Genomic DNA, 25,655 nt, shown 5'->3' on the forward strand with positions numbered 1-25,655 from the left:
GTGTGTGCATGTGCGTGTGCGTGTGTGTGTGTGAGAGAGAGAGAGAGAGAGAGAGAGAGAGAGAGAGAGAGAAAGAGTAGACACTAGCGAATGCCGCTGCCAGGAAACTGCTACGTGGTCAGGGTAGGCTGACAGGCAGAGCTGAGGTAGAGGGAGAGGAAGGGAGAGCGTGAGGAGACCGAGGGAGGGAGGGAGGAGAGGGGGGAAGCAGAATCGACACAGACGTCGTACACTACCACTAGACTACACTACACACACACACACACACGCACGCACGCACGCACGCACACTACACGCGCATACACATAAACACACATATACTTACACACACACAGACACACGTACGTATACACACGCACGCAGGCACGCACGCACGCACACACACACACACACACACACACACACACACACACACACACACACGCACACGCACACGCACACGATTGCAAGTGTGTATATATGTATAATGTAGTGTATGAATTTTATTGTATGTTCTTTCTGTATTTCCACGTACAGAATCAAGTCAAAACAACAAAGAAAACAGTGATATCACTTCAAACTACCAACCTCTGGACCCCAGGGCAGAGATCTGGAGATGAAGAGAGGCAGGGAGCCAAATAAATGTTGTTATGTCATGTTGTTAAACGGTTGTTAATCAAGAAATGATTGTAAAATAGATGACACAAACTGTAACAATTAAACATTTAAAGATGGTTGAAAGATGACGCATGGCGGCGTTCCTTGCAGCTGCCCCTACTTGAACCGTCAGACGGCCATCTCCTGGTGAGGTACGGCGGAGTCGTGGAACGCGTCTGACCTTTGGGAAGATAAGCGTCAGTAACAGAGGTCAGAGGTCAGCAGCTCAGGGCTCGGTCCACGGTGAGAAGACCCCACCCCCCCCCCCCCGTTACCTCAAACCAGGCTCAGCAGTCAGAGGAACAGCCCGACAAGAGAAACCTTTGTTAAAGGTACCGATCCGTCGTCGTTGTAAAGGTCACATTGGGATCAATATTCAAAATCAATTGACAAACATATGGGAAATACAAAGGTTTGAAGTAATCCACCCCGGTGAAGCTGGCTCTCTCATCTCATTCCTTCTGTGAAGCACTAGTTCACTAGCATTTAAACAAATGCATTTAATATTAAAGCCTTTTGTAAGACGTACTAACCAGTAGAGAATAGAATAGGAGTATAGTGTAGTGTATTGTAACATGTTATAGTATAGTATAGTGTAGTATTGTACAGTATAGTATAGTGTAGTAGGACTTGTATAGTGTTGTATTGTATAGTGTAGAATGGAATTGTATAGTATAGTGTAGTGTAGTGTAGTATAGTGTGTTATAGTATAGTATTCTAGAGTACAGTGTAGTATAGTAGTGTAGTATAGTATAGTATGGTGTGGTATAGTATATTACAGTATAGTATTGTACAATACGGTGTAGTATAGTATGGTGGTATAGTATTGTACAGTGTAGTATTGTAGAGTATATTATAGTGTAGTGTAGTGTATACAGTACAGTATAGTGTAGATCAGTGTCTAGTTGGCAGTGTTCTTAAGGCAGAAGCATAGACCACTACACATTCAGCACTTTGCCACGAGGGCGTACAGTAAGTTAGTGCCTGAAGGAGGCTAAGGGTTAAGGGGAGAGTGGTGAAGTGTTCCCACTGACCTGAGGGTAAACACTGAGGTACCAGGCCTGAGAAACAAGCCCAGTGACGTGGCAGGGCTTTCCTATGATGTCAGCGTCCCCATCACCTTCTCCCTCGCCAAAACCCAGTCTGGCTTGTTCTTTTTTGGGGGGGATTGGTCACAGTTCACAGAGCACAAGGAGTTCACACACAGGGCTGGAGAGAACACACCTCTCCTTGGAGTGTGCGCATGGGTTCGTACATGTGCACACGAGTATACGTACTTCCCCTGCATGTGTGCGGCTTTTGTTGTGGGAACTGTGTGAAAGCCCCTTCAAGATGTGTGTGTGTGAAAGTGAATGTGTGTGTGTGTGTGTGTGTGTGTGTTTGTCTGAGTGTGTATATGTGTGTGTGTGTGTGTGTGTCTGTGTGTGTGTAAGACAAAGAAGAAGAGTGTGTATCTACTCTGTATTGACTCTGTTTGTTGGGTGTGTGTGTGTGTGTGTGTGTGTGTGTGTGTGTGTGTGTGTGTGTGTGTGTGTGTGTGTGTGTGTGTGTGCGCGTGGGTGTGTGTGTGTGTGTGTGTGTGTGTGTGTGTGTGTGCGTGTGTGTGTGTGTGTGTGTGTGTGTGTGTGTGTATGTTGGCAGGTGCTGGGACAACATGCCACTCTCGCTCTGCATCATACTGGAGCAGTACAGACTATACAACGCCTCTGACAGGGGGGGAGAGAGAGAGAGAGAGAGAGAGAGAGAGAGAGAGAGAGAGAGAGAGAGAGAGAGAGAGAGAGAGAGAGAGAGAGAGACAGACAGACAGACAGACAGACAGACAGACAGACAGACAGACAGACAGACAGGGAGAGGGAGAGAGAGAGAGAGAGAGAGAGAGAGAGAGAGAGAGAGAGAGAGAGAGGGACAGGAGGTAATGTAGAGGAGAGGAGGGGACACAGTAAAGGGCAGGGGTAAGGGAGTTCAGACACAAGATAGCAGGTAAAGACTCCTTCTAGTGGCCGTTTCAAACGCTGGGTTTGAAATTGAACCAATGAGATCAGCAGCCTCGTTTGTTTACTCCTTGTGTGCCGATGTGAATCACAACTGCATGATGGACCAATAGAGACACAACTGGTCATACTTGGAATATTTTGTCTTAATTTGTTGCATATGTGGTCTCTAGTGGTGTGTGTTTGTGTGTGTGTATATGTATATGTGTATGTGTATGTGTATGTGTGTGTGTGTGTGTGTGTGTGTGTGTGTGTGTGTGTGTGTGGGGTGGGGGGGGGGGGGGGGGTTACGTAATAATACAGAAAAGTTCCAGAAATCTCTAAAACACCAGAACACGAATCCTAAAATGTGTGTGCGTGCGTGTATGTGCGTATGTGTGTGTGTGTGTGTGTGTGTGTGTGTGTGTGTGGAAAAGGATGTCCAAAACTAGGTCAGAGTCTGAGAGACAGAAAATGACTAGAGAGGGGGGTGGAGGGAGGGGAGGGGGAGAGCAGAGACAGAGTACATAAAAAATGAGATTCGAGGGAGGCAGCAGCGAGGGGGGGGGGGGGGGGGTTTGGGGGAGGGAGAGAGAGAGAGAGAGAGAGAGAGAGATGCAGGATGGAATAATGACAAATGAGAATTCATGGGAGACAGATGGGAGTGAGACACATAGATTGAAAGAGGAACGGACAAAGAGAGTGACAAAAAGAAGGGAAAATATTGGTGTAAAAGTGTGCAAGACAAAATACAAAAAATAAATGAAACCAGTGGACGGAAAGATACAATATGTGAACCGATGTACGGTAGCCAATCACGGTCAGATATGTGAAAGAGACAGATACACAAATTAAACGTAATTATAAAATATCTGAATTTATGTTTTATGCAAGAAGTGATAAGTCACATCCTGATCCAATTTACAAAGTTGATATTGTGTCAATTCACAGAGGCGCTCTAAATTGACACATTAATAGACAGACCACATAGTCTGAAAGGGCAGCAGTCTGGATTGAACCCAATATAATTGGTGCTAACTTACAGCTTAGATCTGTCACAGGATTTTAATGGCCGAGGAAGACATTTCCTGGCTCCTCTGGCTCCCACGGAGAACCCGCCGTACCTATTAGTACCACACCTCCCCCAGGTGGTGAATGGACGGCATTACACTCAAACGTCTGTGGCTGGAGGAGAGGCAGGAGAGGCAGTGAAGTGAACCAGTTGAGGTTAAGTAAAAGGCCACTTAACCGCTGGTGATTGTCGTTTCTCTGCCATGCTGGAGGAACGTCTCGTCTCCGTCTCAACAGAAGGCTTTGGACAATCCTCGAGAAGTATTTAAATCCCAAAATAAAATGGTAGGCCTATTCTTCATGAATAAAAGTAATTGATATGGGTTAGGCCGAGGCATACTTTTTTGGAGATTTTCATTTGCTGTTGAGTTATGTTGGTGTTGTGAGCGTTCAATCACATCCACAGTGACTGAAGTGCATGCTTCATTCATGGCGGTGCAACCACATGCCACTGATGTATGCCACCACTGTGTCATCGACAGCTCTAATAACACTCGGGTCTAAATTGGCCTGCGCTCCTTCAGAAGGCTCCTCAGACAGAACCAGTGACCTTTTCAGTGATGACTGCAACCTTTTCATGGCAGATGGAGCTATTTCAGTGAACTTTATCAATCATCAGGATTTCTAGAGGGGAGAAATTTGTCTAAAGGATTTTTTTTTAAGTGGCCGGGGATTAGAGCTACTTTTAACAGGAACTATTTTTGCATGCCTTCGGTAGTAAGCTGTGGTCCCATTGGTCAAATCCCCGGAGTTTGGTAGAAGATCCAGGAGCGGTTCAAGATCACCTCGTTTTGGGGGCCCGGCCGCAAATTTTTTTTTCCCCAAACAGGTTTACCTATTCTCGCCTCTGATTGGTTAGAAGGGCTCTCCTTTAGATCGTGTTTCAATTATTCCTATCTGTTTGTGGGAGTTTATGGTTAGGGATAGGGTTAGGGTTATGGTTATAGTTAGGGTTATGGTTAACCCTTAACCAAACCCTAACCCTAACCAATTGGAGAGCCATTCTAATCAATCAGAGGCGAGAAAAGGTAAACCTGTTTGGGAAAAAAATGTTTGCAGCCCGGCCCGGGTTGGTGTAGATGATGTTGCTGCATTCAAGGACCATAAAACCAGGTTAAGAACCAACTTTCTAGAAGTAGGCTGGCTGGGAACCCTGAATTAGGAATATATTTCATGAAAAAAAAAAAAATGCCATATTGATTGTTGGTATAATTAAATAAGGTAAGATATTTCTGGCAAAGAACATTGATTTGGCAGTATATGTCTGTGTATCATCATTTGCAAAATTATATTAACAAATATTTACTTTGAACTTTTATGGGGGCAAGCCCCCTGAATTCAGCCAATGGGATGCAGCCATTACCCAGTTCAGCGAATGAGCTGCATCCACCAACCAGTTCAGCCAATGAGCTGCATCTGCCACCCAGTTCAGCCAATGAGCTGTATCAGTCACCAAGGTCAGCCAATGACCTACATCTGCCACTTCCAGCTCAGCCAATGGGCTGCTCACATCAGACAGCACAGACCAGACATTGTTCACAGGGTAAGATTGACATTTTATTTATTGAAACTGCTTGCATACAAAATATATTGCACTATAACCAGACGCGTCAACTCAGTACAACCCCACACTTTTTTTTTTCCACCACTATTAGTTATGTACAAATCAACACTTTAAAATACGTTTCCTAAAGTGCAGTGGAATCCTCCAGACAAGGTTTTGAGATTCATTTTGACTACCCTGGTTTCAGTATGTACAGCATCTCTACTTGTCTTCAGTCTAAGCAATCAGCTTTGAAAACGTTGGTGTCATCATGTACACTTCACAAGTTTAAAAGGACACACCGTTGCATTCCGGAAAATAATGTGTAAATGCTTTCTGGTAGTTTCAACATTTCTTACATTGAAGGTCTGAACTCTCAGGGGGCAGAGGGCTGTTCACTCAACCATGATGACCTTAAGTTCACCTAGAGGACCTGTTGTGTTCTTCAATTGGATGGGGTCAAGTAGGACTATTGTGGCTCTTTCGGATCTCATGCATACCCACTGGGAAGATCTCCTTCTCACTGTGGCCGGCCCTGTTAGTGAAGTTTTATTTTTTACAAATGTAGCACAAAGCATGCAATGTTTGAATCATTGAATATGTAAGCCCTGTTTGCTGTCCCAGACTATATCATGGGAATAAATATGAGGCACATTTTTTTTGGAGCGTGAGGGGGGTGTGGGACGGTAGCATAATATGCACAGCTGGCAGTGCCGTCTTATCCACTTCGTCCTTGACGTTAACTAGAGTCGTGCGTTTCTAAAAGTGTCCCACAACACTGTCTTCAATGTTCTAAAGCCTTTGCCATAAGACTCTTTCCCTCCCCCCATAGGTCATAATTTCTCGCTTTTATTTTACAAATAACAGTCCATGCATTCCCCTTACGCTGTTTAAAGAAATCCCATAAAATACAGACTAATTCCCATGTTGCAGCTGGTGTTGGGTTATAAACATCTCCCTCCTCTGCTGACTTCATCAATTTCACTGGACTCTCTTGGTTCTTGGAAGCAGAACAGAATACACCCCAATAGTTAGCCTAGAGCTATATAGAGTGGTGCTGATGTTGAATTAAAGATGCAGCATCCAATACGTCACATGGTCCATTTGGCACCGTGTACTGCCTGGCTTCCTGTTAGAATACCAGCACACATTGTGTCGAGGGGATAAACATCCAGTTGTCCCAGTCCTGTGACTGCAATGGGCATCAACTTTACTTTTGGGAGGCCAAGTCAACTCTGTGACGCAGATACTAAAATACTTAAAATTAGTAAATGAAAGAGCACACCACAATAGATATTGATACATTTTAAAAAGCACACGCTTCAGCCCCAAATGACATTTCTCCACTGATTTAAAGTTATTTTGAAGGATACTTTCCAGCCAAGGTCTGGTTTGTCTCATAAGCTTAGAAATGTACAGCATGGAGTTTAAACCGTCAGGCTTGATTAAAGAGAATAGAACAAAAAACCTTCCGTTCTCACCTCCCCTCACAGTGCGTTTCAGAACAAACGTATCCTACACTCGGGAAACCAAGAGCCAGAAGAAGCAGTGAGCTGCAATTCAATGTTTCTGGTGCCGAATGCGCTCTCTGATTACAGTATGGGAATCATTTAATAGTTGTAATGGTGTTACTACATTTTTGGTTTTAATAGGCTTACACGCTCAACCCCAGAGCTGATGTAAATCCCTAGTGTCGTTTGCTAAAACTGAAAATGAAGAAGCCAATTAGCGACCTTTTACTGCAGTGACCCCTTTGTTTGTCAAATTCTGTAAAAATAATTAAAAAAAAAAACATGTGACTATTTGTTCCATATACTATATAGAGCAGGCAGTCAATATTGTTTACTAGATCTAGCAGAATGGCCAAAGAAAGATCTAGTCACGTCTCCCCCTGACATGGAGTGGACTACAGTTCACACATTTATTATCAAGAGCTCTAGTATTAAACACACACAGATCAGGGATAATAAGTGCACGTTTGAAAGAATAGTACAAATAGTTTTTTTCTCTCATTAGACAATTCAAGACATCATTATATACAGTATGCAAGTAAACTGGATCCCTTCACCCCCTTTTAATCTTTTACAATCCATGGATAACCCTATATCCAGTACGAACTCAATGGCCAACTACTGTTGGCCATTATTCCAGTTGCTTTCAGATTTGGACCCGAATGCATAGCAGAAAAAAATAAGGAAGGATGCTAAATGCTTGCAGAAGGAGGTACAGTCACATTAATTAAAAATAAAAATGGGGAAACCACTTAGTGACAGGTTTTGATTGTGGACCTAAATGCTTTTCCAACATGATTTTGATATTCCTACATTCTGTTCAGAAAGCACCCATGATGTGATGCGATGCCTTGTGTTATCTATTGCAAGTTTACTTCAACTGATCTCCACTCGGATGCTGTTTCTGTATAAATATAATAAAAGGGATTTATTTTCAATGCCATCTTGGTGGGTCCTGAACAGTAAAAGTAGCTGCATGCACTGCAGGGCAATAATCATTCACTGTTATCAGAGAAACCGTTTCACCCCTCCACCCAGGCCATGTGTCCTAACAGGTAAAAGCCAAACCAACAAGAGCGAGAATCTACAGGCTGCGAGGCAAATCCTACATCTTTTAACTTCTTTTGTGCTAAAATGAGGGGTCATTTTTTTAGCATTTGTTCAGAGAGATCATGGGAGAGCAAGAGAAAGACAAAGCCCAAAGCGCCATGGGTAAAAACATTAAGAAAGGTCCCCAATTCATACCAAGTGGACCAGTAACGGGCCTATTGTATACTAGCAGAACCAGTAAAGGGCCTTATGTATACTAGTAGGACAGACAGAGCTTTGGTGGCTGTCGATGCATCAGCTGCATAAAGATGGCAGTAAACCACCACCCCCCCCACCCCCCCTCCCCTCAAACCATCCTCCATGTTTAAAAAATGCACTAGGCTGGCTCACAGGGCTGTACAGTGTGTCCATGGATGTGATGTTAACCATCTTTTATATACCTGCACCAAAAGTGTCCTCCCTGATTTAGACGTCTACGGTATACTAGCCACGAACTCCAAGGCACAGGGCACACAAACTATGGCGGGGTTTCCCCAAGTGTTCGTAGCCTAACAACCAATCACGTGTTTGCATTTGCAGGGCGTAGTGCTGCCCGGTTATCGATCAAAAATAGAATTGACTTTTTTTTTTTCCTTTTCACGGATGGGGACACAAAACACACAAATACATGAAATAATAATATAAAAGTGCAAACTAGCGCCACATTTTTACAAGCAAAATGCGGTTAACCGATGCTATGTGCAACGTCGAATCTATTGCAGTGCAAAGAAAGTAAACCAAGAAAAACTCCATTAATACCCAATGAAGGCTACGAACAGTCTGAGAAGCCCTTACACGGTCGATATTACACGTTTACACACCGACAACACTACTTAAGTCCCTTATGATTTAGTCGTTAGGAAATCCTCTAAAGTCTCCATGTCCACTGGCACATACTTAAATGAAATTCTACACAAATCCATTCAAACCACAGCAATCACTTCTAAGTCATCATAAGACAAGTGGACAAGGTGCGCCGGTCAGAAATGGCTTCCATCAGTGGGCCAGCTCGGAGTCCGGTCAGCTGCTGCCGTGGATACAGTTCTAGATGTTTCCATGGAGAATGCTCCAGAACCATTCAGTGAGTTGGAGGTCCACTATGGACCGTTGGTTTAAAAAAGGTTTTTGTCGTTACTTTAAAAAGGTTGGAGATATATTTCACCATGAGAAATAAACAATTCTGTGCTGGTCTAATGAAGGATCTCGTTGTTAAGTTCTTATTCGGACGCCTCTTTGCGCAGGAAGTGGAACAGGAATGGAGAATGTCACCGAGAGGACCGAGGGCCAGAAGTCAGCTCATTTGTCTCAGCAAAGACAATTTGTATAAAAATTTAAGAGGCATAAAATTTAAACAGCATATGCAACACCTAGTTAGAATATACGGTCGGTTGGGTTTCAAACCCACAAAATTAGAATAACGGTCAAAAAGACTTAACTAAAAAAAGGGGGTTCCAGTGGTGACTATTTAAATGGGTTCCTCATGAGGAAGCGACAAGGGGAGGTCGTTACGCCGGACTTCATGTACAATTAAAAGGACTTTTCGTCAGCACAAATGACGTACGGTGAAAGTCAAGCGCTTGAAACTAACTGATATGCGGGTACACCTTTCACATAGCCCCTGCAACAGAATCAAAACATCTCATGAATGATGAATCACGATGAAAACATTTTCCTGGCCCCTAAACAACAACAAACCCTGGACAAACAGCCAACACTTCTTCAGCTGGCCCCTCGGGGACACCCTAGTCCCGTTTTGAATTCATCTCACGGATCAGATCCACCGCGGCGGCGGAGTCTCGCAGGGGAAGGTCGAGCAAGGTCACAGAGCACCTGTGGCGCTTACAATTACATGCAGCCGAAAGTTCACCCCTGCTGCCGGCCTCATGAACCAATTATTCACTCGATAGTCCCGTTGGTCAGCATGGGAATGGGAGGGGAGGGACGGTGGGAAAGCGAGGAGGAATGTAAAAACTGTGACTGCGACGGGTAGTGGACCGATCCATGTTCTATTCTACCATCCCATCAGTTCGAATGAGTCACTTTGCTTCAGGATTTTCTTGAGAGCGACCGATCCCAGAAAGCCCAGGTGCAGATCACAACAGAGCGCGCTAGATAGCAAAAAAACGTACGTAGATAAGACCGAAAAAAAAAACTAAAACCCATTGAAGTAAAGAATCTCCCGATTCGGAGGAGTGCGTGTTCGCACGCGTATGATCGACGGAGCGACGCCAACATTGAACTCAAAAGAGCGACAGAGCGATAGAGGCGGGCCCTAATGCAGAGGCCCGCTGTATTCTACTGTGTGTGTTTTCTGAACGTATGGAGATGACGACTGTCCACCACGCCACCTGCTGGTCACTAGCACGCTAAGCTCCGCCCTGCGCGTCCCCGCCCCACCCCCACCCCTACCCCCCGACTCCTCCTCCCCTCCGGCTGAGGTGCGACACCGCCCTACGACACGCCGTTCAGCAGCGGCGGGGGCGTGTCCTGTTTGTCCTTCTTCGCCACCCGCTCCCGGACGGGCCGCGGGGGGTGTCGCGAGGGCCCCTCGGCGCTGGCGCCCGGGGCCCCCTGGGAGGAGGTGGAGGGGACGCCCCCGACTACGCCGCCGCCTCCCCCTCCTGCACCTCCTCCTGCACCTCCTCCTCTTCCGGCCGGGGCGTGCTGCACACTGCGCTCGTTGTTGCTGTCCACGCGGATCTGAAGAGGTGAGGAGAGAGAGGAGGAGAGACAAGAGAGACAGAGAGGAGAGAGAGACAGGGAGGAGAGACGGGAGGAGAGAGAGAGGGAGGAGAGACGGGAGGAGAGAGAGAGGGAAGAGAGAGAGACAGAGAGGAGAGACAGAGAGGAAGGTGAGACAGAGAGGAGAGACGGGAGGAGAGAGGTCATCAGAGCCCACTTGTTATTCGTCTTCATACCCGCGCTAGCAGGCTTTGTTTTGGTTTATTTCAGCATTCACATTTTATTTATTGATTTAATAAAAGCGGTGATATTATGCCACCAGGGGTGAGTGCGATTAGCCATCACAAGCCGTTTGAAAACCTGCCCTTCCATGTGCCTCTGTGACATCACAAGGCACGACTTGTAATGGCTAATCACACTCACAGCTGGTGGTATAATATCACCGCTTTGAAACTATTCAAGGATATTTTTCCCTTTCATTTTGTTGTGGTGGAAGTCCACTGCACTAGTGTGGAGCCCAGTTTAGTTTTGTTGCCTACGGATATTTGTGAACTGCGGGTCGAGGGTTTGTTTACATTTCGTTTCAACATTTCGGTGATATCCCCGGGATGAAACACTAGACGTACCCAAGGCCAACGCTTCAGTTGAGATAACGGTAACCATCCTCAACACAGCCTGGCCGAACCGGGGATAACCAGTTTATCCTGTTAGTTTAAGTATTCTGATTTCGAGAACATTAGTCAATACTCAGCAGCGCTTTTACACCTGCTGTCCAAGACCGAGAGACAGATGGTAAAATAACCGCTGGTAATAATAATTAGATGTGTACATTTATTCAGATGTTCTAGGGTTCTCTCCAGGGTTTTCTTTGCCTCTAAAGCAGATGTAACAGGGACAGGTTGGGATGTTCCCTTATGGTGAACCACAAAAGAGTTTTTCCTCTTCGGGGGAATCTCGGCAATCCTGCTATGCAGTTTGATCAAAACTTTGCACTAAAGTTCAAACCACCCATTTGCTTTGGGATAATTGGAACTGGCTTAGTCCACGCAGCAATCCTATGTGATATTATAGTTTTGCTTTTTGCATTATTAAAATAACCCTGCAGCAATTAAAAGGGAAAAAACGATCCAAACACGATTCTGCAGAGTAGGCACTACGGATTGACTTGTTTTCCCTAATATTAAAATGTATTTTTTAATATTTTTCCAAAAAGAAATTATGTCTTGGGCCAGCACTGCACTATGCTGCGTTTGGCAAAATAAACAGACTGTAACAGTTACTGTACATTGACATGACAAAAACTGCCCACTAAAGGCCTGCCTGACTGAACGTGGCGTGTTGGACGGGGCGGGGCGGGGTTACCTGCAGGGACTCCTCCGGCCCTCTGGCCTTGGAGTCTCTGATGTAGCGAGGTCGCGGCTCTCCCCACGGAACGTCATCGCCTGGAGGAGGGAAGAGCAGCCATGACTCCTCAAGAGACACACACACAGACACGGAACACACCCAACAACACACACAAACAAGGAACACACACACACACACGGAACACACCCAACAACACAGGCAAACATCAAGGAACACATCCAGCAACACACACAAACAAGGAATACAGCCAACCACACACACACACACACACACACACACACACACACACACACACACACACACACACACACACACACACACACACACACACACCTTTATAGCCTCCACGTCCTCCACCCCTCCCCCCTCGGCCCCGGGGCCCCCCCGCGGTCCCTCCCCTCTTCCTGGTGTCGGTGCGTCGAGGCAGGGTCCCGCCCCCGGTCATCAGCTCGTCGGTGGGCGCCAGCGACCAATCGCTGAGCTCGTCTCGGTGGTCCGACTCCGTCTCGGAGGCGTTGGAGGCCTCGGAGTTGGTGCCTGGAGGGGTGGGGGGGTCATGTGACACTGCAGCTATGTTATAGAGGGCAGGTGAGGAGAGGCCAGCCGTGGCTCAACAGGCTAAATCAACTGAAAATCTAAGCTTTTACCCCCAATGTTTAGAACAATTATAAAAAATATAGTTGCAAGCAACCATGACAGACTTTCGGAGCTTAATGAATACATGATAGTAAACATTATTTGATATTTTGAAGTCTCACAGAATGGTTGTTTGAGGTTGGACTTGAACCAACAACCCCATGGTCAACAATTTCACCCACGGACCCTGCCAACCCTGCAGGGGGGCACCACACATTGCTACCTGGTCTATGGGAAACACTGAAGCTTACAGGCTTACCCATTGTTGTTATTCTGATATTGAGGCAAATCATTATCACTGTCCTATAGCGTCCATTTTTTGAGTCTCAATGTCTATTTCAAATGCAGTTAGAAATATGGGACAGTTGCTTCATTTTGTTCATATGCTACAGGCCCAAAGACTAAATTAATATGTAACTTACTTGCTCCTTTTAAGTATAACATTGCTTGGGGAGTCCAATTCCTCCACTGAAATGGGTGGAAAGTGCTTTTACAACTCTAGTTAGCAATCTATCTCTTCTCTGCGTGTAGTTTTATCATGTGGTGATAAAAAAATCTGAAAAACAACACCATTGGTCTGGGGTGCACAAAATTGCAAAGCTGTTCTCTGCATGGTGGACAGCAAAAAGTTTTCGAGCTCATAGACTTCATCGTGGCTGGCGCCCCTGACTTGAAGGAGGGCTTTATTTCGACTATATCTGCCAACTATGAAGAATAAACCATTAAAAATACGAAATAAATCAACAAAAATACATAGTGTTTATCCTCATTCAAATGGTTGCTGGCCAGGCAAGTACGGTCTATCAAACAACTGAATGAGGATAAACACTATGTATTTTTGTTGATTTATTTTGTATTTTTAATGGTTTATTCTTCATAGTTGGCAGATATATTCGAGTGAATATTTCACGGAGGGGCGGCGCCCTAGCGCCCTCTATTGACCCACAATCACTGGTCATGAGGCCGACGCAGTTTTATGTATATTGCACTTTCCTAGTGGAAATGGTAAAAAGTATGTTGCACTTCAAAGGCTTATAGTTATAGCGCCACCTATTGTTAATTCTGGCCCATCCTTTGCCTCCCTATCTATTTTAATAAGTTATTTTTTATAACTTTTAAGCTATTAGTTTTTGAGATATGGCTGAATGTCAGGAAAAAAAAAAAAAAATAATAATAATAATAATAATAATAATAATAACAACAGCAACAACAACTAATACAATATGGCTCCTACGTTTTTCGTAGGACCCCTAATAAAACATGGACATGAATACACTCCACTTTGTGCTGCACCAGTATGTAAAAAGAAACAGACGTATGTAAAAAGAAACATAGTGACGGAGCGTACCTGATGTGAAGGCAGCACCTCCTCCTCCTCGCCTCCCCCGGCCTCCTCTTCCTCCCCCGCCCGCGTAGCCCTTGCCCCCGGGCCCTCCCCCCCCTCTGCCCATGCCGTTGTCGAAGACGTAGGCCTTGTCCTTGAGGTTGCGGGGGCCGCCCCCTCCGCCGCCCCCTCCTCCCCCGCCTCCTATCTGCCGGAGCTGCTCGTCGATCTGAATACGCTCCAGGCGGAGCAGGTCCACCTCCTGCGGAGAGAGGAGGAGGAGTTTAACAGGGCCAAGAGCTCCTCCCAGATCAATGAAAACACCAGAACTGTGTCTGTAGCAGTATAGTCTAATAAATTAGACTTCAGATCTAAAGTAGACTTGCTACTGTAGAAATACAACTTATTTCAATCACCTTCTGAAAGCTTGGACTGACATTTCCTCTGTAGAATAACTTGATACTGAAACAGGAGACATAACTCTGGGGATCTTGGTTCCTGGCCCAGGCTGTGTGCCGTCTGCTACATCACAGTTGGACTTCAGACCCCAGGTTAAAGCAGTACACTGCTGGCATGGAGATGCTCACCTTGAGGTAGTTGAGGTGGTAGTCCAGCAGCACTTTAGCGTTGGAGATGCTTTCCTTGGTCCCCACAAACACAAAAGGCACCAACCCCTGGTGTGGAGAAAGAGGGCGACAGGGAGGGAGTTAGAGTGTACAGTCGGCACCACGTGACCCACATGAGCTGGGTTCGTGTCGACCCTAGGAGTACGGGCCCCACGCACCTCGTCGGACGGCGGGCTGGGCTTCTTGTCGTTCTCGGGCTCGATGCGGACCCGCACCACGCCGGACTTATCCACCACTTCCTGGATCAGCTTGCCATTCTTGCCAATCACCTTCCCTGTGAGCAGGAGGGAGAGGCAATCACAAACAAAGATCACCATCTAATACTGAAAATAAAAATAGGTTTTGTGTTTCATAACTGTGCACACGCACAGCAAAAGCGATATTTTTTTCACAAAATTTGACCTACACAAACCATATATGAAAGCTGAGCGTCGACTGATTCCAACAGTCCAAACCAAAACCACAATAAACATAATCTAGTGTCTGTGCCTAATTTTACCACTAAACATGGCATTTACAATCAATGAGTAAGAGAAGGTTTCTGAGGAAATATGTACACCATTTCTGGTGACAATAACATAACGGGCTGTGACGTGATGCAGTGTTATGGTCTGATGAAAAGGCTGTGGTGAAATATTATTTTTAAATGTCTGAGGAGTTGTAGATCAACACTATGGTTGTGGGTCTGGTCCGTTCCTCAGTTCCTTACCGACTAAAAGCCTAGGAACTTTGATGACGTCTTCGGAGAACTCCAGGAAACTCCTGGCTTTACGCACAGCCTCCTGGTCCTGAAAGCACATGGTCTGAGATGAAGCCACTGTAACTCAGCACAGTAGTAAATGTTCAGGGAACATGTACTACTAGGAGGACAGCTGATGACCTATAAAAGGTGGCACCATGACACAACATGTGAGAAACCGCCTGCTGGCTGCGGTGCTTGCCAATGACGAGTTGAACGTTGGTCAGGAACAAAATAAAATGCATGTTTGACTTCCCCAGCGAACTGATCTAAATGGTATTGCAAATAAACTGTTCATTTAAAAAGGTGCTGCAGGTGAAATTTAAGAGCTATTCTGTAGTGAGTGTAGTTATTTGTTGGAAATGGCATAGGGCTCTGTTGGTTTTTAGTAGAGGTGTTGAAATGAATCAAATAATCATCGCGATGCGGACATGGACGATGCTGCATCGATGCAGTGGCCGACCATAATCAATTATAACACAGTGATGTTGCTCGTTCATTTTCTGGCCGCGGCATAAACATTCAAATGAAAAATAACATTCTCAGTAGCATAACCTGTTTAATCTAGACCAGCGGTCACCAACCCATCGATGGTGATCGACTGGTAGATCTTTGAGACTCTCTCTCTGTAGCTCCCAAAAATAATAGAAAACTACATACACAAGTTAGTATAATTGAAGCAGTTCATTCATCAGACCAACTAGATCTCTCTCTCTCTTTACTGTTCTTCCTTGGTTAGTGGGCACTGTGCCCGAGACAATCGCATTAATGATAACGATTGGCTGAGGTAGAGTAAAATGTCACGGTAAGCCAATCAGAGGTAGAGTTGGGCGGATGTTTACCCAAATTCGAAAGTGCGCATAGTCGGACACACAATGATACAAGTGAGTCAACGAGATAGGAATGGCAAGCCCAAATATTCCAAAAATAGCCTTCTTTAAAAGGAAGCATGGCCATTAATTTTCCCTCCAAGAAATTAAAGGAATGAGTGCCTCTCCACGTCGGTGTGATTCAAACATCTTTCAACGTTGCATGCTTCCATGCATGAATGTGTGTGTGTGTGTGTGTGTGCACGCGCGCGAGCGCATATATGGACCCTAACCCATGAATTTGTAAAGATGTGCTGGCTAAATGTAGGCCTAACAACATTTCTGTTTAAATTGTTTTTGATTTGTAAATGGATGTTCCATGTGAAGTTTGTCATACTCAGGAAATGCTCTAATTTGTTGCTCTAAGTACTGTCTGCTGTGTTCAGACTATTAAATAAAAAAGATTGTTTATATCTTACTACTTGTATTTTTGGATGAAAACATAACCATATGAAGTCATATAGAAAACTATTATATTGAACTATACAGTACCTTAATGCATTCTGCCAAGTCAAATATCCTATATGGCTTTAATAGATAAATGTATTTGACGCATCAAGGAATGAAATTGAAGAAATGATAATTGTAATTGAATCGGGAGATCAGGGAAGATTCACAGCTCTAGTTTTTAGTAGCTGAAAGGCACTGAGAATATTTGTTTCTAGTTGACTGCCCCTGCATCTGAATGAGTAAATTTTTGAACACTCCTTGCCCAATCAGGGCGTCTCTGCTTTGATTGGAGAGGGAGAGGGAGGGGATGTTCTATTGATTTTATCTTGCTCTCACTTTATTCTGCTCTCTGCATTTACAACTCTGGAGTCTCCACCAGAGCAGCCTTAACCCTAGAGCGGCAGGTATCCCCTGCTGTAGGAGGGTGCTGTGTGTGTGTGTGTGCGGGCGGCCCCCACCTCTCCGTAGATGTGGAAGGTGCAGGTCTCCTCGTCCAGGTCGATGGTGGTCACCCCGGGCACCTTGCGGGCCTGCTGGATGTTGGCGCCGTGCGTCCCGATGGCCAGACCCATCAGGTCGTCCCGCACGGCGAACTGCTCGTGGAAGCGGGACGCCAGCTGCCTGGAGCTCTGCGTGCACACAGAAGGGGCAAGGCACTGCCGTTGTATTTACACTAAACAGTCTCTTCCGGGCCATTTATAGTGTCCATGAGTCTTAAGGTTCTTGAGTGTTTCCACCTTCCATATATATATATATATATATATATATATATGGAAGGTATATATGGAAGGTGGTATATATATATATATACATAGAACCAAATTGATATTTAGTGGCAAGGGAAATGATTCAGAGAAAGAGGCACGCAGTGGCGCAAGGCTGCACACTGAAATCGTGACGTGGAATCATCGTTTGCTCTCACGATCACTTTACCGATGGGGGTGTGTCTTAATCGGATTTCAATACCATAAACAAAGTTAATTGTATTATATCATAAATTATAAAATGGGTGGCTTAAACCAAGCGATCTGATTGGTTCCCAACTGTTGTATATTGAGCGTATACACACAGCTATGATGCCCGTTCAGTTTACAGAGTTCAGTATCACTCTGTGACTAACTTGAACTGTTGTTTATTTATATATAAAAGCAATAGCATAGTTCACTGAAGCCTAAAAACATGTTGATTGCTGGAGAGGGTGGAAATGTTGTAAAGCAATACGCACACAGTGAGTGAACTCAATAGTAGGCTAAATTGCCGGCGAACCAAGCTACCGTCTCTAGCCTTCTCTCTGAAGGACGCTACAGTGTGTTGCATAGCAACCGCCGTACACTTTGCAGGCAGCCAGGAGAGACTACTTTTTTGTATTTGTTAAAAAAAATGCTTTTCCGACTTTCTCACTTTTTCAAAATTGAGGGTGTCTATGACTTTCATTTCGCCATACTTACGCAACCGTTTTATAAAAGCAATAGATAACTTCAGTCAGTGGTATACGCTCATTATACAAGGCCCCTTAACTGTGGTATAATGAGAGAATACCACAGCCTGTCGTGATCTAATGCTTAAGTATACCACGCTTTTAGATGTTACTGTTAAATTGAATGCAGATGCTGGCGTGAATGGATGTGCAGTCTTATCATGTTGTGAAAAGGTCATTTGTTGGTAGAGGCGATGGGTTATTTAGTGGAGGCGCCTTGCCTGTAGACAGCCGTGGGACACCCTGATGTAGCACAAAGTATATATATTAGTAATAATACCTCCAGTTGTCGACTGGCCTCCTCGTTCCGCTGCATGAGGGACATCTTGGTGCGCAGGCTCCTGAAGTGCATGTCACTCATCATCTGGGCCCGCTTGGCGCTCACCTCGTTCACAGACTGCAGACCAGAGCCACCAGTTAGTACCTCAACCACAGCATGCATCTCGCACATGCCTACAAACAAGTATATGTGGGTCTCATCCATACAGGGAATCATCTGTGACATGTAGACACAGGACCGTGTGCATTTGGGTCTGGTGGAATGAGACTGGGACTGACCAGGATGATGAGCTGCTTGGCGTCTGAGTCGTACGTGATGCTGAACGCTCCCACTGCCTTCTTGAAGTCTTTGTGGGTGGACTCCTTGGAGCACCTGCAATGCAGAGAGACAACACTCAATCCGAGTGGACCACACAATACACTGAGATCAACCCACAGATTGTAATCCATCCATATGGCAAACGACAGATATAGAACATTGTGTTTGCATTGCAAATCCTGTATAAAATGTCATAAGCAGCTTATGTTGAAAATGTTCTGAGAGGAATATGTACTTTAAAATGTGATGCCTGCATCCCTTTAAGGACTACCCGGGTCAGAGGGACCAACCCATGGAAGCCTGCATGCCTTGCTTCACTAAAATTTCCGTTAGCATAGAATCAGGCCAAATGACTTTCCTGGACAGATTCGGCCCAAGAGCAAGGAGCCTGCGTGCACCAGCCATGAAGGGCAAAATTAATATAGCACCTTTCCTATTCAACACTCGCACAATGAGCTGCTACTACTACTACAATGAGGTATTATCCCAGGTCACGTTCACCCTCCATTGCTCCCCTTCTCCTTTCTTTCCTCGCCTCATTAACACCTCTTTGAAACTTGTCTTTTTCTGACAATCTCAAAGTAGCAAGAGTGAAGCCTCTCTTAAAGAATCACAGACCTGCCCTCTCTCTTCTACTCATCCAAACACTTGAGCGTGCAGTCTTTACCAAACTCCCTGCTAACTCCACCAGAACAACCTCCTGGTTCCTCACCAGTCTGGATTCAGGACTTTATCACGGTCTGAAACCCAGGTAGCAGTACACATCTCTGCGTGTCTGGCCCATGTCTCTGGGTGAAGCTCCATCTGGACAACACTGAGCTTCTCTTCCTTCCAGGGAGGCATCTCCCATCCACAACCTCTCCTCAATATCGACCACTCTGTAGTAGCAAGAAACCTGGGTATGACCAGCTGTATTAGCTTCAACCGTCGCCGCGACCACCAGCTCCTACAGATTCATGCTGTACATCAGGAAGATATGTCCTTTCCTTACCAAGAAGACCACCCATCTCGTGTCCAGAGTACTACTACTCCCTTCTGACTGGTCTGCCTGCATGTGCCAGTCGTCCTCTGCAGCTCCTCCAGTATGTGGCACCCTGGCTTGTCTTCACCATACCCAGGTTCTCCCACACAACACAACTCCTCCGTACCCTGCACTGGCAACTGTGGCTGCTCCAATCTGAGTCACTGGTACATACCTAACGTGCTGTAAACAGATCCGACCCGCCCTATATCCAGGATATGGTCAGTACATACTAGTGATCGACCTATATATCGGCCGATATTTGCGCTTGCTGATTATTTTTTTTATTTTTTCCCCCGGCATGATTTACAGACAGACAATAAATTCTCAGTTCAATAAATTGAGACTTGTAACATTTGTTATCATCATTATGTTATTTTTATGATGTAAATTGAGGGAGCAAAAGCAGTATCGGCTCCAAATATTGGCAGAAGAAAATCGGCAGCTCGTATCGGTCCTCGTCTAAGGCTGATGAAAAAAAAAAATCTGTATTTGCCGTAAAAAAATCAATATCGGTCGATCCCTAGTACATACACCCCAGCTTGTCCACTATGCTCTAGGACCGCCACACGGCATGGTATTCCCTCACTATTTTGGGACCCCAGCCATGCCTCAACAGGGTCTTGATGGATCCCTGTCCTGGCTCCAGAATGGAGGAACATGCACCCCACTGACACCAGGAGAGCTGAAAGTCCACCAAAAAATGTCCACTGCAGGCTGAAAACTTAACTGTTTGCACTGCATCTTGGCCCATGAAGAAAATACGTTTCTGTATCTCTTGCTCTATATTGTAGCACTTAAAAGCAGTTTTCTTATTTAATGAAATGTATGGACTCGAATGATTCGTGCACTTTTTGGGTTATATTTGGGATACTTTCATTGTTGAATTCTCTTATTGTAATTGCTCTTATAAGTTTCTTTGTAACAAAAAAAAAAATAGTATTGGCTAAATTAATAATATAATGTGCTTAACTTAAGTATGGAGTTTGTGGATTTAAAAAACGGTGGATCACCATACAACTACTACACAAAAAGTCTTATCACAAAGACCAAGGTTCAAGTGCTGATTATGTGTGTGCCAGCTGCACCCATGCTAAGTGCCCATTGGCAGAATCTGTAGCAGGAAGTCATTTTTACAAATTATGCTGGCTAGGAAGTGGAGCCTGGAGAGAGGGATACGGTGGTTTGATCACAGAGACCGCTATTGTTCTTCCAGTAGCCAGAAGAACTTCGGGGGTTGGAATAGTTTTGATTAACTACGCCCCTCCCTCCTGGTGAGCTGCACTGCAGTCAGCTTAAATAATAAAAATTATATTTACTCTATTGAGCCTTTGTTGATCTGGATTGTTTTCAGAGGAAACAATACAACAAAATCCTGACATTTTTCATTGTCAAAAATTTCCATTAAAAAAAAAACAAAGTAAAATGTAGCTCTTGCACCTGCAGGTTTAGTGAGCCAAGTTAAGGTGGCAGCGGTGTGTGTGTGTGTCTGCATGCTTGAGGTGTGGGAGTGAAGGTAGCAGCGGTGTGTGTGTCTCCATGCTAGAGGTGTGGGAGTTAAGGTAGCCATGTGTTCCTCTCTAAAGCACCACAACCCTCCCTTCTCCATTCATGCAGCGGTGTCTGTCTGTGTGCTCCAGGTGTGTGAGGGTAGTACTCACATCTGCCGCAGGTCCTCTGGCACGTCCAGGTCGATCTTCAGGAAGGTGCTCTTGGTGGCCGGGGTGTTGGGGTTGACCGGTCGCAGCCGCTCCAGCGTCACAATCTCGTTGAGCGTGGCGTCGCAGGCGGCGTACTCAATGACGTAGAACTACAGAGGGAGGTCAGAGAGGGGCGGGAGTCAGACTACAGACCCCGTGGGGCTCGGATCCCAGTGGCTTTGAACATCGCAAGAGAAGAAGAATGAGGCAGGAGAAAATAGACTAGACGCTATAGAAGCAAAACCACTGGAGAGAGGAAATCGAGGGAGAGAGCGAGAGAGTGTGTATGATTAGCCCAAACCCAAGATAATCCCCTCTGGACTACAAGACACCAGCCAATCTGACATGACTCACTGAGTAATAGTTTGATTTTCAAACAAAACAAATTGGTTAGGATATGACAAACAGCAAAATTGACCAAAAACATGATTAGATACTAGACTAGACTGTTCACTATCAGATCACAAAAGATGTCCGACCAAGGAACCATTTGCACATTTTCCCACTGTATATCTTTATACAACAAATGAACAACCTGTTTATTACAGTTCTGTTAAATATAGTTGGCTTAACAAAAGGGCTTGCCCAGTGGACCAAACTGAAAATGTAACATAGGTTTAGATATACCACACTTCAATGGAGACATACCTCTCCTTTGACCATGCGAACCTTGGCTAGCCACCATCCACAAGGTTCCTTGTCATTTGCCCTGGAATAGACCTTAGCAATAGAAAACAAAAAGAACACATCCAACATATCAGGCAAAAGAGGATCCAACATCTCATGGTTGATTAAACAACAAAAAAAAAACCTGAATCATAGCATTGATACAAAAAATACAATGTGACAGTTTTCTCAGGGAAACTTCCAGCTGAGAATAATCCTGAGCAGTACAAGACCCAAGGCTGCTCAGGTCCTAGTTTCACTTTTGTACGCAACAGGATCCTACCTCGACCTCATCGTTCTCGTTGATCTCCTTGAGGAAACCCATGGGGGGCGGGAAGCGAACGTCCTGGAACTGGATCTGACGCTCCGGCTGCCAGCTTGATTCACACACACATAGGAAACCAATAAGAAACCAATAATGGATCGCTTAGAGAGATCATGGAACACAATGTGTGTGACTGCTTGTGTGTGTGTGTGTTTTACTTACTTGTTCTCAAACGCCACAGTCACAGTTCCTTCGTGAACATCCTTTATAAAAGCCTGCATGACAGCCAAACACTCACGTCAGCCAATTAAACACACTCAAAGGCATGCACATATCCGTGGGTGTCAAGCACACGTATAGCCATTGTCTTCACAGATTGTCCATCGGTGAAGTCAGGAAACATAACTTAAATACATGTGACTTCTTTTGTAACAGCCCCTCCTAAAAGCAAGTTATACTGCATGTGTAGTGCATCATTCATACATTGCAATCTTAGAGGTTTACTAGAATGCTTAGGGAAATTGAGTACACCCAAGCTCATCGAGCAGGCATTTCTGATCTCACACAAACAGACACACACTTCTAATGAACTATGAACTATGAGTTATTTTTAATTACTTAAGACCAGATCACTCATAACCAAAAGCAACAGGTTTAATGCAAAGAATACCAATGGCGGCTAACGAACTGCTTGGTCGACAACAGGCAGGGTTTTCGTGAGCCAAATTGTCCACCAAACTTCAGAATCATAAACACTCTGTTTATGAAGACAATTACTGAAATGCAAGTGTGGACTCAACGAAATCGTATGAGCTAAATGGTCACAACATTGAGGGCAGTTAGATTCAACTTGGTTCACTACAGGTACCCCACTACAGCTAGTTTGATCTGGTTTGTGCATCACTAAGAACACCACTATAAACACATCACTACAGCAGTTAGGTTCATAGTGATGTGCTGTTCTAGGCGCATCACTGTGTGTGTGCTAGCTGTGGGTTCTAGCATTCAGTGAGATAGCTCGCTAGCCCCTTAAAACCACCGCTCGTTAATGCAAGGCTTAACTCAGTACCCGGAAAATAATAAACAATAAGAGTGGAAATACCTTGTAGAATGCCCCGCTGGTGCCCCTCACCTCCACCACTAGCTCGTCCATGGCGCGGATAGATCCTCTGGGCTCGCTCGCCAGCTAGCTAACTACCGCTAGCTGCGCAAGGTAGCCAGCTAGCTAGCTAGCTAGCGGGAAGCTAGCCGAGGGGGAAAGAGTTTCACTTGGCTCGCAGGCTAGCCGATGTAGTCCAGCTAGCTCGAGGTAACAGGCCGCGGTGACCCAGTGCTGATGCGTGTTTATATCCGGTCGGACCTGGTCCCTCAGACCTCGGGCGTTCCGTTTTTTTAGGTGTGTGGTGTTTTGTATTTCGTCATCGACGAGCAATTACAGGCGGAGCAGTCGCGGTTGTGTTGACGTTAAGTGGTCATTAGTGCATCGCGCTGCTATTGGCCAGTGTTGCCAGATTGGGCCACATTTCCCAGCCCAATCTGGGCTGTGATTGGTCTGAGAAATCGGGCCCAATCTGGCAACGCTACTATTGGCCGGCCGTTCCTTTCGTTCTCTGTCCCGTGACGTCATGGCTCCTGCTTCCACCCGCTGTGATAATGATAATAATATCAAAATACTAGTACGAATGGAAATACAGTAACCATGAGATCATTAAAATGGTGGTTAAAAAAAGTTGAGCCTTTAATTCGATTTTTTTGTTTCAATATCAGCCTTGTTTCGTAGACATGTTAGTGTGTGTGTGTGTGTGTGTGTGTGTGTGTGTGTGTGTGTGTGTGTGTGTGTGTGTGTGTGTGTGTGTGTGTGTGTGTGTGTGTGTGTGTGTGCAGGGGCGGACCATACTGTTAGGCAAACCAGGCACTTGCCTGGAGCCCCAGGCCCCATAGAAGCCCCCCCCCATAAACATGATGCAGTGTCAGTGAGTGTAACTCTGACCTATGTTTAGGCTGAAGTGGTGTCTTGCAGGCTTGTGTCGCACAGCGTTTATGTTTGTGCCCAAAACCACCTAAATGCTAAAAAATTAATAAAACTAAAATTGTATATTGGCCGTTTAAAATGACACAGCAATACATGGTCTTGCTTGTTGTTTAATCGTACGATATAGGCTATGGCAAGTTCTCTGTTATGTTGGGCTTGTGTCATTTTCACACAAGCACTATAGCCAGAAGCACATATCCCCCATTCCCCTTTGTGCCAGAGTTGACCGTACTATAGAGCAGGATTAAATCCCTCTTGTTGAGGCTAGAGGGGAACCAGCACCTCGGATAGCAACCTTTCCCCCATTTAGGAAAACTAAATAATTTATGTGAAACGGACATTGAACCAATAAATGTGTTAGATTGCCTATCAACCCTCACCAACAATCCATTTCCTTAAAACAGCCTGGCAGAGCTACCTGAAAGATCAGTTGGCAAAAGTAGTGACAAGCTAAAGTATTCTAGCGAATTGGTGACTGGATTCCTTTTATTGGCACTTGGAAGTGCTAAACAAGATGGACACTTTAGACCAGGCATTTGGAACTGGGAGCTGGTTGGAAGGAGTAATTCCTTGATACTATATAATTTGCATGTATTTCACTGTCGCATGCATGCAAGTGTGTGCGTGTGTGCGTCCATGTGTGTGTGTGTGTGTGTGTGTGGGGGGGGGGGATATTCATTGCATCATCAGAACCATTTTTTGTCAAACAAATTACAAGGAATTCAAATGCAAGGGATTTGTCATTGTGCACTGCGACAAAAAGGACAAATAGAGAAATCCAAGAGCAAATTATCATTTTCAGTAATGTACATTTTTATTGGTGTATTCATGATTATAATACAAACTAAACATCACTATGGAATGGAATGCAATGGAATTAAAGATGAGATGAATTATAGCTATTTTCTTGCAATATATACCCATCAGCATTGCAATGTTTCATTCGACCCGTAACCCATCAATCTAGTCAGGGTAAAGAGGAGTTGAGGACTGAATTCAGCACTATGTACTTACCATATTGGTGAGGCTGAGCGATATGTTCTGTGCACTGCCACAAGGGGAAGGACTTGCACCAGCATGTATTGGATTTGCTAAAGAATGCTTTGTAATTGTGAAAAAAGTGAAGATGCGGCAGAGGGCAAATAAAATGAATGATCAAAGAGACGATGCTGAAAGCAGGCAGGTATTGGTGGATGTGCCTGGAGCACCGTGGCATTGTCCTGCAAGACTGGATGATACTGCCTGACCCTGGAAGGAGAGCAGAGGGTGCTATTGTGGTCGGTGGTGGGAGACAGGTGAGGTCTGCTTGTGTAGAGGCTCCCCCAGACCCAACCACAATCAGAGTGGTGGTGTTTACGTTTATCAACACACACACGGCTTGTATC

At 45.1% G+C, this 25,655-nt stretch overlaps 1 protein-coding gene across 2 annotated transcripts; it reads right to left on the reverse strand.

The window, feature by feature from the left end:
- Positions 1-5,224: 5,224 nt before the first annotated feature.
- fmr1 (fragile X messenger ribonucleoprotein 1) lies at positions 5,225-23,701 on the reverse strand. 2 transcript variants are annotated; one of them, XM_084469853.1, is made up of 15 exons: positions 23,341-23,701; positions 22,461-22,513; positions 22,257-22,350; positions 21,956-22,027; positions 21,269-21,417; positions 18,547-18,640; positions 18,269-18,385; positions 16,970-17,140; positions 15,163-15,241; positions 14,612-14,727; positions 14,415-14,501; positions 13,852-14,089; positions 12,201-12,404; positions 11,865-11,944; positions 5,225-10,520 (listed from the first exon to the last, which is right to left on the reverse strand). In XM_084469853.1, exons 1-15 carry the CDS (start codon positions 23,389-23,391, stop codon positions 10,272-10,274), a joined length of 1,854 nt encoding a protein of 617 aa, XP_084325979.1. In that variant the 5' UTR covers positions 23,392-23,701; the 3' UTR covers positions 5,225-10,271. The 2 variants fall into 2 exon arrangements, with proteins under 2 accessions (XP_084325979.1, XP_084325978.1); XM_084469852.1 differs by having other exon boundaries at positions 12,201-12,431.
- Positions 23,702-25,655: the final 1,954 nt, after the last annotated feature.

Source organism: Micromesistius poutassou (assembly GCF_964030765.1).
Source record: "Micromesistius poutassou genome assembly, chromosome: 6".
Lineage (NCBI taxonomy): Eukaryota > Metazoa > Chordata > Actinopteri > Gadiformes > Gadidae > Micromesistius > Micromesistius poutassou.

Coding starts and splice junctions, on each gene's coding strand:
- fmr1 (XM_084469852.1), bottom strand. CDS start 23,391: ATGGACGAGCTAGTGGTGGAGGTGAGGGGCACCAGCGGGGCATTCTAC. Junction 14,502..14,611: donor CCAGCCCGCCGTCCGACGAG/GTGCGTGGGGCC, acceptor TCTCCACACCAG/GGGTTGGTGCCTTTTGTGTT. Junction 14,090..14,414: donor ACCACCTCAACTACCTCAAG/GTGAGCATCTCC, acceptor CTCTCTCCGCAG/GAGGTGGACCTGCTCCGCCT.